At 41.0% G+C, this 11,563-nt stretch overlaps 2 protein-coding genes across 2 annotated transcripts; both read right to left on the bottom strand.

Moving 5' to 3' along the window:
* Nucleotides 1–2,736: 2,736 nt before the first annotated feature.
* On the bottom strand, nt 2,737–6,741 carry LOC115683747 (agamous-like MADS-box protein MADS2). Its single transcript, XM_030608352.2, has 8 exons — nt 6,427–6,741; nt 4,741–4,819; nt 4,556–4,617; nt 4,342–4,441; nt 3,987–4,028; nt 3,862–3,903; nt 3,595–3,731; nt 2,737–3,154 (listed from the first exon to the last, which is right to left on the bottom strand). Exons 1-8 carry the CDS (start codon nt 6,609–6,611, stop codon nt 3,058–3,060), a joined length of 744 nt encoding a protein of 247 aa, XP_030464212.1. The 5' UTR covers nt 6,612–6,741; the 3' UTR covers nt 2,737–3,057.
* A 1,085-nt stretch (nt 6,742–7,826) lies between these two features.
* On the bottom strand, nt 7,827–9,390 carry LOC115683738 (MYB-like transcription factor EOBII). The gene is made up of 3 exons (XM_030608343.2): nt 9,143–9,390; nt 8,655–8,784; nt 7,827–8,560 (listed from the first exon to the last, which is right to left on the bottom strand). Exons 1-3 carry the CDS (start codon nt 9,279–9,281, stop codon nt 8,014–8,016), a joined length of 816 nt encoding a protein of 271 aa, XP_030464203.2. The 5' UTR covers nt 9,282–9,390; the 3' UTR covers nt 7,827–8,013.
* Nucleotides 9,391–11,563: the final 2,173 nt, after the last annotated feature.

Genomic DNA, 11,563 nt, shown 5'->3' with positions numbered 1-11,563 from the left:
TTCCTCGCAAATAATCTGGATTTACTATATATGTATTAGTCTCATGGGTAATTTATTCACAAATCGGATGTAATTTCCGAGAAATTATCCTAACCTTCGCTTAAATAATATTGTCAAGCGCCCTCTTTATTTCTTGAAATCAATTTTTGTCTAATTATTATTTTGTATGTCTTCTTCATTTAAGGATGATCCTTCCTAATTTACAATCGTCACACGTGTACATAATCCAGGTTGAATTAGTCTAATTACGGATGTGCTCGTTTCATCTAATAAAGCACGAGCATGACCTATGTTAGACAATTTCTAATCACAGACGTGCTCGTTTCATCTAATAAAGAATAATTAAATTGAAACTCTTGGCTCTCGTAATGTATATGGGGACAGAAGAAATTGATGGCAGCAACTTGAAATGAACGTCCAATTACACATCGATCGATTGAGATTTATAAACGGACGATGTCCCTATCGTTAGCTGGTCAACTACATTGTCCTCGATACTTACACTACCATATTTATTCGCCAATGGAAAGCTTAAAATACACTTAATCTTTGTTATTATAAGAAAATCGATGTTAAGACTAAGCATAAACCGGAAGATCTAAAAAATTCATACATGTTCATTTTCGGATTCAATACTGCAGCACTTGATATTCCGTATTTTAATTTTCATCGCTTATTTTTTCAATTCTATCAAACGAGCCCCCCGAGTTTAATTGCCCTCATAGGCCATCGAACAACCGAATTCGCATGCCATTTTCCATCCGGGAGATGAGGTCTTGCAAATAGTTAATGACAAAACACAAGATCTTGTACAAAGGTTTAGGATTAAATTGGTAAAATTGGAAAGTTTAGGACTGAATTGACATTCATAAATAAAAATTAAGACCGATTGGACAATTTCTCCATCAGTATCAAATCTTAGTTGTCCCTGCCGGTCTTTGGTGATCGGTGCAAATTTTTATGAAATCTACACTATAATCTATCAAAATTTCAAATGAAGTTCCTATATCCCATCCCACCCCTCCCAAGCTGGGCATCTTAGTACAAATTTTCTTTGTCTTCCTACTCAGACAAGGTTTCTACATGCTCCACCTATGATATGAGAAATTACATGTAGCCACTCAAATCATGAGCGCAAGAGAGCTTATGAAGTGATAATTAAGCAAAAAAAGTAAAAATGACACAAACAGTTCATGAACTTTAGCTCAATATGTAATGTGGTCCCTGAACTTTTAATTTGTTCATTGTAGTCCCTGAACTTTAACCCAATGTGTAATGTGGTCCCCGAACTTATAATTTGTTCAATGTCATCCCTGAACTTTTAGTACATGTTCAATATAGTCCCTAGACTATATAAAAATGTTCAATGTAGTCCTTCCATTGAATCAAGTTCAGGGACTACATTGAATATTTTTATATAGTCCAAGGACTATATTGAACATGTACCAAAAGTTCAGAGATGACATTGAACAAATTATAAGTTCAAGGACCACATTACACATTGGGTTAAAGTTCAGGGACTACAATGAACAAATTAAAAGTTCAGGGATCACATTGCATATTGAGCTAAAGTTCATGGACTGTTTGCGTCATTATCCCTTTACAAATCTATCTTTTCGATACTTTTTTTTAACACCCACCTCACATTTCACCCAATATCACTTGTATACCTTCGAATCAATTATTTTACTGTCCATATTTACAAAAAGGGGCACTTTTTTTTTTCTTTCAAAAATGCTCATCTCCACATCCTAAATTCTCAAACCCACGAAAAACACTCAAAACAAGCCGCAAAACCAGACCACCCAAACCCTGAGCAAGATACCAAATTGAGTCCGCGAGCAGGGCATCTTGATCTTTTCCCTGTGAGGTTTTCCGTACAGGTATGCGAATGGTATTTGCCAAAACAGAGGTAGGTGAGTGGGTTATTCGGTCAAAAGTGAGGCATCTTTAGATGATTATACTGCCTTTACATCATCGAGCGGATTAAATCCCGAATCCCACTTGTTTTTCCGATACCCAATCGGATTAGAATATGTAACAGCATCATACTGGTGGGAATGGAAGCAGCAGCACATTTAAAAAAAAGAAAGGGCCTCTAATCCCCAGTTCATTAGACTAATAATCACGCATCATACCACCATTGCGCAAAGATAGATTCCAGATCAAAGTTGAGGGATAGCAAAAGGTTACATAGAAAAGAGCCTCAATAATGCTCTTCAATCCACACTAAATCAACTTAAAGCAAGATTCTTCGATTCTCTTATCTATAATTGTGGCCGCAATTCAAAAGAAACATATGCCTGGCATGTACGTGCTTCGGCGATGCCATTTCCCACAAAAGGGAGCCGACTTTAAAGATCATGTTACAATCTCGAATGTTGTCAGAAGATTTTTCACGATTTTTTGTGCTGATTTTGCGAGATATAATGTTGGTGTATGCAACCAAGGCCCTTTGATTTGTAGGCAAGGCCTTCGATGTGTAGTGTGTCTTGCGAGCCCAAAGGCCTGTCATGTCCATGCCCTGACTCTCCATGAAATTGCTTGGTATGCAAAACTAAGCAGACTTCAGAACGATCAGGAGAAGAATCAAAACTTTGGTTCATGACGACCGATCACAGTCGGGTAGGAAGAACCAACACTGCTCGTGACCCGAGCCGGATACTTTCCAGAACACAGCACGCAAATCATGCAAGCATCATCGACGGAAATAACCCGGATGGCGAGACCACATGCTTTGAATGGGTATAGCAAAGACATAGTATTTCTCGGTTATTTATTTGAAAACATTACATCATAGTTCTTGGCTACGCTATAATTCGGAATCAGAATACAAGACATTGGGGATTTAAGGTCCATAGCACACCGCCTGGTGTTTGAAAGTTAAACAAGTTCTTTAGCTGCTTTATGTTGAACTTGCGTAGTTACATTGATAGAGGCTAATCAGCTTGTTATCATGAACTATTAAGAAGAAAAGGAGCCCACCACTCGAAAGAGTCTTTCACTTGTGTAATTTGGATTGATTGGTGCGGAGGACTTATTGTTGTTCTGGGAGGCTTAGAGCATCCAACCAGGAAGGAAACCATTGGCCTGTTGAGTAGCATTTGGAGTGGCTGCACTAGTGTTCATTTGATCAGATCCCCCAGCATCATACCTTTCCAGAAAGTAGCAGCAATTCATAAGTGTTTCGAGACCCAAACAAGTGCATGTAATAGAACAATGTAGGATCGAAATATATCACTTTATATGGTCGATCAGAGAAATATTTAGGTGGGTCTAGAATCAGGTGCACTGAGCTCGTGATCACCATCCTGGTAATGGGATTGGTGTTTGTTCCCATCCAATCAGACGATAACCAGGCGCACCTGATCCTGAAAGGATTGGCCATGGATTTTCTATACATAGGGTCTCACATTTAGTACATATGCGAAATGCAGGCATACGCTCCTGCATTAGCATGTACTATTTTCGTCGTTTGAGATTAGATTTTCCATGCATGCCGAACCGACGGTTTAGGTACAAGGAAAAAAGTACCGGCGATAATTTCTCAACGAACAAGTGATTAAATGTCGAGATTGAGCTCGCTAAACTTACCCGATTTGCAGGGTGGGGTTGCATTCAAGAGGCTGGAAAAATTCCTGAGGTTGTGGGTGCGGTTGACCATAGGTCATGCTTGGATCGCCACCCCCCCATGGCGGTCGAAGATTATTTCTTGCACAAACTTCATCCAGCTAAATTAAAGGGGAAAAGAAAAAGAGGAAATCAAAATTGTAGTTATGGATAGATAAAGCTAATCTTAGAGAAAAAACTCTTAAGTCAGTTTCTTTGTGATCTGTAGCAGGGCCAAGAACCAATTTTAACCTTGAGGGTCAACGCTCTGTTCGCTTCCATCAAGGATTGTTCCTGCGATTGCAGAAAAAGGAAAGTTTTACTTACATTGTGACTACTTCAGTTATCGGTGTTCTCGACTTATCAAAAGTTCGTACCTTGTTCTGGAGATCGGAAAGCTGATCGAGCATACACTGAGTCTGTAAAACATGATGTGCATAACGTGTTAGACAATTAAATCGAGATGGAAATCAAGATAGAAAGAAATTTACAAAAACAATGATAGTAAATCCTGAGAATTTCAGTACCCATATAGAAGAATTCATTTTTGATACGAAGTATATAACATAGTTCAAGTACATAAAGATCAAACCATCAAAAAGAGAGTCCGAAGTACGTGATTCTAACGGGCAAAAAGATCCTTTAAGGTTTAGTACTTCCGTTGAATTGGTGTATATGATTAGATTTTGACTGTCAACGTAATGGAAAAACACGACATAAAAGATGTATTACCTTAGTCGACCTAATATGCTTCAATGATGCCTCGAGTTGACGCTCGAGCTGCTCGAGCTCCTTCGAGTTCAAGGGCCCCAAATCTTCCCCCATAAGGTTTCTGAAAAATTGCCAAACGACACGGGCTCCAAAATTAGACCAGATTAGGTAAAACCATGCACGCACATAATGTCTTGTACAAGTGAAAGCTCATTCACTGTTCATAACTCATCACCTCTGAGTCCGTTGTAGGGCCTCAAATCTCCCTTTCAGCTTCAAGTACTCTCGGTAGGCGTTCTGTTACCTCGTCATCAACAAAATTAAACCCAAAATAGAAAGGGCGAGAAACTCTGTCAGTGTGCATGCGTCGCGTCCACGTATCCAAAACATGCGAAAGGTATAGAGTTGATAGATTAGTACCTCGAGTTCTTTGGAGGGTTTGTTGACTTCAACCGATCCATAGCTGCACTTTTGGTAACGATCAAGCGTTTTGAGCATGCTGAGGGAAACATTATAGGAGAGAGAGTTCCGTCAATAGGTTAATTTGTCTACTCAAAGATTGCTAATCAATTACATTACTTTTCTGTGATCGAAAGGAGTTTCTCCACAGCCTTGGCCTCCTTGAGCTAGTGTCTCTCAAGTCAGCAATTCAAGTTCAACGCACCAAGAACCAGAATTCATATATTACAACGGAAATAGCAAATTTTTCCTTTCAAGCAAGCCAAAGATACTAAATTTCTAATGATTTTACTTGATAAATGTCGTGGTGGTACGCATGTTGTCACCTCATTAGTTCTTTAAAGTAGGTTTTCAAGATAAAGTTGGCTGGTTTATTCATTCACCGAGAAGATTATCCCCTGACTTAAGCAAATTCTTTTCATTTTATAAGCTCTACCATCAATGGCGGCTCTTTCATTGAAAGTTAACATGCATAGTGAACTATCTTGTGCAATTCTGAATGCGAGAATATCACATAGAATCAATTTGGCATATGTCTTTTATTCTTCGCTGGGGAGGTCAAGTACAAAGAAAGTTTTGTCATGTTAACAAATTTCCAATATGAAATTTAAGTTCTCGGATGATCAAGAGTACAGATCTACAAGGTGACCAAGATAAATCCCGCAAACTAGCGATGTTGCATTTGCTGGGGAAACCCACCAATAGGAGACTAACTTTTTCGTATTATTGTTTCCTAGCCATAACTAGAGAAACACAAAACGTTACAAAGTAGCCTCATGAAGTTGGTCACGGCCGATCCACATATAAATAGGTGTTTTCCTTTGTTTTTCGTACTCTTGGTTGCCTATCTGATATTAATTCGATGCTTGCCTTATTTCTTTAACTTTTTCACTTCTCTAGCAGGACATATGTAAGAAAGGGTCAAGAATAACTTCCAATCCAGGCTCTAAAGAGAGCAAAGAAGAATTCATCGGTTACATGGGTGCACCGAGATGGTACGTTAACTAGACTCAAAACAAACTAAGGACTGCCCATTGATTTTAGGCGTAGGTGAATCACAAAGGATTGAGAGCATAAGAGATTTATAGTCCATCAGAGAACATCACAAGCACAGGATCCTACCAATCTAATTCTACCCATTTTGACTATATCTCCCATCATAATCTCCAGTATAGAAAGTGTCACTTACAACTCTGGGACACCTCTCTCTCTCTCTCTCTCTCTCTCTCTCTCTCTCTCTCTCTCTCTCTCTCTCTCTCTAAAATGGATGAATTAACTGAGGACAGAGAACTCAGTCATTGGTCTAATGGTCTGCTAGGGTAAGTTGTCACCGGTCTAATCAAACGCCTTGCTTTTCTCTGAAAATGAACTTGGGTGTCTTTCAGTTAATAAATTGGATCTGCATCAGTAAGTTAACAGCAGATCAAAGAAAAACGATTCCAATCTCTTCGCCAGGCATCCGTCTATGAGAGAGAGTAGAAAAGTTATACAGTCGTCGAAAGAATCCAGCATGATTTGCAGTAAAATCTAGGTAACTACTGATAAGCGCATCAAGAATTCAAGCAGATCATACGGCCAAGCAGAAAACTAGATCTCATCTCACACGAAAAAAAGAAACAAAAGAAGAGAGAGGGGAGAGAGTCAAACCTAGAGCTGCTACAGAATTCATAGAGCTTGCCGCGGTTGGAGAAGATGATAAGGGCGACCTCAGCATCGCAGAGCACAGAGAGCTCGTAGGCCTTCTTGAGCAGCCCATTCCTCCTCTTGGCGAAGGTCACTTGCCTGTTTATCTTGTTCTCTATCCTCTTCAGCTCCACTCTTCCCCTCCCCATTATAACCAAAATTTCCCAAAAACGAAAAAAAAATTCCCCTTTTCTTGTTCACCTTCAAACACACCTATCTCTCCTCCTAGAACCACCTTCTATACCCTCTTCATGAATTGAACACTGTACGGAACCTCTCCCCCCCCTCTCTCTCTCTCTCTCTCTCTCTCTCTCTCTCTCTCTCTCCTTAATTATTATGGGTTGTTATTATCGTGGCTTCCCTCTTCTTCTCCTTCCTCTCTTTCCTGGGTCAGACCCCAAAATGAACCCAAATGCGTGAAAACCAAGAGAAACGATGCAGTGAACTCCCAGATCAAGATTAACAAGACAAGCCCGAAAGGTGCACAGAGAGAGAGAGTCCTTTTCTCTTTTCCTTTCTTCTATCTCTTTCCATAGGGTTATATCTTCTTGTCGAAACTGGGTCTCTCAGACGAGTGGCCCCCCTTTTCCTAACCAGAGTTTTCCTCCAAACTACAAAGGAAAAGAGCTGCTGAAAATGAGGAAATATGGGAATCGAAGTTACGGTTGGGTGGCTGCCTCTCTCTTTCCCGTTTCGTATAAGCTCTCCCTCTTTGCTTCTTCACTCCTGCAGTGTCCCTGCATGGCAAAAAAATGAGAAAAAAAAAAATCGCTCCGGCCACGCGCAGGAGCGGCGCGTGACGCGGGGGGGGTGGGGGGAGCCCGAAGTTGACCGCTGACGTGGCGACTGCGGGCCAACGATCTTGCCGGTCGCGCGTGGGGAAGAGGAGGAGCAGCAGCAGATGTGCGCTTTGAAATTGTTGGATTCCTGCAGAGGTCTCGTTTCGTGCGCGTATTATGGGAGAAGCATGGCGAACGTCGCCATTACCTTAAAATGGATCTCCACGTGTCGACCGCTGACTGGGCGGATTCCTTATCTCCCGTTGAAGCCTTTTCCCAGTTTCGATTGAGCAAGGAGCATCAAAATTAGTTCGGCCAGGATAGAGTGCCGTCCAAATTCAGTGACAAATGGTATGACGTGTCACGATGAAAGCTTTTCAGAAAAGTGAGTCGAATTTAATATTTAATGAAAGGTTTATTAGTATTTAATACACTAATTAATAGATGAAACTTCGTATATTTAACTTTGTGCTATTTCTTCTTCTTTTTAACTTTCTCGGTGTAAGTGAATTGCCTAGCAAATGATGCCCCTTCTTTGGTACTTCGTGTGTGGCAATATCTTATGCGTACAAATTAAGGAAACACTCGAAGTTACTGTATCAGGAACGCGCAACAAAAACTTAATATTTTCGTCCAGAGATCGCTAAGGGAGCGGATACATAATAAGTATTTTGAAAAGGAAACCAATTATTTTAATCCTCTTCAACTAAGGAAGATGATAAAAACACTTTTATGCCAAGTATAGAATTATGAGTATAGGACACAAATACAGCTAAAAGTCGACGACATTTCCCTGGAAGATGTAGTATCCTCCACCATGGAAATCACAAGAAAACCCCGCACTTGAGGCTTGATTCTGCATGGCCATCTTGTTGCAATTGCTTGGATGATCGAAGGGATCGTGCACGTCGTCAAAGTTCCAAAGTCCACCCCACAGCACATGATCTCCGACGAAGTCCTCCCAGGACGGGACTTCTTGAGCAGGCGGGCAGTGATCCTCGGCAGCGGCGTGCATGGGTACTGCCTCTTTCGCCGCTCGCGTCTCCTCCATAATTTTCTCCTGATGCTCATTTGGCTCTGCATGAAGGGACGAGGGCATGTTTTCTGTCTCGTAGACGGTCTCCGGTTGTGCTTGTGCTTCTTGTTGCTGCCGTTGTGGTTGTTGATGGTGATTCAAGTGTTGCTTTAGACTTTGAGCTCTCCGACTTCGCTTTTCTCCTTTGTGGGAGGACTTGTCCTTCTTCTTGAAGTGAGTTCGCCAGTAGTTCTTGATTTCGTTGTCGGTCCGTCCGGGCAAGTATCGAGCTATGGTCGACCACCTGTTATCCGGTTAAGAGAAATCCAATGCTTAGGATCTAGAAAATTGCGCATGAAAATCACTCAAAGACAACTCAAATCAAGAGAATTACATACTTGTTGCCCCAGAGAGCATGGAGCTCGATGATGATGCCCTCCTCTTGAGGCGTGATTTGGCCTCTCTTGAGACCCGGGCGGAGATAGTTCACCCACCTCAGCCTGCAACTCTTGCCACTCCTGTTCAATCCTGCTAAAAAACACCAGGAGCTCTCAATCAAGCATAAACTTAGTTACAAAAGGGAAAAATCGAAAGATTTCAATACCCATAGAAACATTATTTGAGAATTCGAATGCTTGCGATGACAGGATATTACACATGGGGGTGCATGGCATACGGTCATAAGCAAAGGACTTAGATTGTTTGTCCAACGCCATCATGTCCTAACAATATCTCAGCTGCCGGTACATTCGGTCGTAGAATTTTAAAATAGACCTCATTCGCAAGGAACTACGGTTGAAATTTGTCGACACGCATATCTGGAGACACCATGCGAGATAGAGGATCCATGTTTACAAGCGAGAAGTAAATGAACGAGACATTTTACCGGCAGAGCGGCCAACGGAGCTCCATCTTCCTTCCCCATGCAATCCCACATACTCACTGAGCAACTTGTCTTCCTCAGGCGTCCATGGCCCTTTCCTCCATCCTTGCTCTTGGCTTCCCCATCCCATCATTCCCACCATTTTCTTCTTCCTTCTTTTTTTCGTCTCTCTCCTCTTTTCTTCTTCTAACTTTTGTTGTTCCTTGGATTTCAAGATTTTCAGTGAAGCTGGAGAGAGATTGTGTGCGTTTGTCCCCAATTTGTCTGACAATGCAAACTAGCGCCATGCCCTTATATATATATAACCTTCCTCTTCGGGTCACTCGTCGATTTCTTTATTCATTTGCTGCTTGGGTCGCTGATCTCAGCCAGCACTAGAAATCTTTGAATCGAATTTGTGTCCCTTTTCTTGGACTACGAAATCCATATCCGTCTCGTCCTATAATTCTCTTCCAGATGTTAGATCCACGCGGTGCTTACCAGCTCGATTGTTCGTCCAATCAAATTGGAACATGTAGGGCTTGTAATATCATGGCTAAACTGAACTCTTGTGCATAGTCATAATAAAGAAACGATTATAGTGCGTGTAATTAGCAATAGTCGTGGCTCAAAAGGACTTAAGATACCCCTTTTTGTCGTATTAGTAATTAGGAAGAGCATCATCATCTTTTTTTTCTTCCTACTTGTTCGAGTCAGCATCAATGGCATCTCAAAGAAGCAATCCTATCCACAAACTCAATTATCTGTGAATGAGTTTTTCAATTACAGTGGATCGATAAGATATCACCTAGATTTATTTTGATAGATCAAGTCGGTCATATTTCAAGATTTGTAAGATCTATTGCGACCCACAAAGGAATTCACGAATCACTCAACACTTATACTTTTGCTTAACCATGTGTGAATTGAGCTCGGGAAGGACAATCACTCGATATGAATCGAGCGACAGGTTCCCCCGACTGCACGTATCTCAGCTACATTGCGCAATCGCACGAACTAATTAAGCAAAGCATATAATCTTGATGCAGCCGGAAAACATTTGCTTGGTGGGTTGTTGATGTTCCCTCGAAAGTGGCTTTTGCTCCGATCGCTCCCCACCATCTGTTGACACACACTAATCTTAAATGCCATGCTTTTTTGAGATTGTCATATCATATGCCGATCCCCCTTTTAAAATATTAGGCAGAGGGAAGGTTCTAGCATTCCTTTAAGGGGTAATGGGGTGATATAATATGTTAAAGGTGACGAGTTCGGTGACTCACCAGGTCTACACGTGGCCTCAAGGAGTGAGTGTGAGTAGCATTCTTGGAATGTTAGGTAATTTTTTAATTGTGTGGATGCCCATAAATAGGTAAGGACAGGTGATTAAACTATGTTGTTAAGCACAAGAGGTCTACTTCCATGGGGAAAAGATGTTGGGGGGAGACTTCAAGACTTGGTATAAAGTTGGAACATCATTGCAAGAAAATGCTTGATTTTGATAGTGCACGAAAAGATAGTTTTTGCTTATTATATGGCAAAGCATTATGATGGGTCTTTGCCTTCTGGAGTTTTCGTTCAAAATTAGGCTATTTGAGAGGCGTTTTGGGGTGCCAAGTGTGGCCAAATTATTGCTCACCCGATTGATTTTGGGGGTCCTAAATCACTCCTAAAAGATTTAGAGTGGTTGATTTTTTTTGCATAGTTTAATTATTAGAGGAGATCAATCGAAGTGCCACAGAAATGAAGCATTTTTTATGCGAAACTACTCATTGTTCTATTCACCCATAAACATACGACAAAAGGCTTCTAGATGGATCTAGTTATTACAAGGAATGTGATCCCACTACTTTAAAGGGAATCATGCATCAGTTGAGTTGTAGTGCAATCTGAAAAGCAACCTCAATGAGAAATCTCTAGGGTTGTATCTTGTCTTGTGGCCCTATGAGAGGCTCATTAGTCATGAGATATTGTGAGCGCAATGAAATAAGATCTCTATGCTCATTTGTCATGGCACAGTTGTTGACACAGTGGTTAACCTATATGTTGTGCTCATTCATTTGTGGCTTGAGTTCAATACATAAGTTGAGAATCACCAAATTCCTTTTTGTTGCAAAAAGTTGGGTTAGTCTAGATCGGGAGAACTACCCAATCAGTCATGAACCTATTGTATGGATGTCAATTTAGTCTTAAACTTTCCAGTTTAGTTAATTTAGTCCTAAATCTTTGCTCGAAATTCCAATATAATCTTTCCGGTTAGTATTCCTACTCTCCCTATTTCCCTCCTCAAGTTCTTGTCAGTCCATGCATTCCACAAATGGTCGCGCTGACTTTCGCCCTTGACACACCCTCCATCAACCAACATATCTATCTCTCTCTCTCTCTCTCTCTCTCTCTCTCTCTCTCTCTCTCTCTCTCTCAATAACTAATAACCAGATGAGTATC

The sequence above is a fragment of the Syzygium oleosum genome, unplaced genomic scaffold (assembly GCF_021117445.2).
Source record: "Syzygium oleosum isolate NSW1041296 unplaced genomic scaffold, Sole_v2.1 Sole_v2.08, whole genome shotgun sequence".
Taxonomy (NCBI): Eukaryota; Viridiplantae; Streptophyta; class Magnoliopsida; order Myrtales; family Myrtaceae; genus Syzygium; species Syzygium oleosum.
This window is presented reverse-complemented; position numbering and strand designations above follow the sequence as displayed.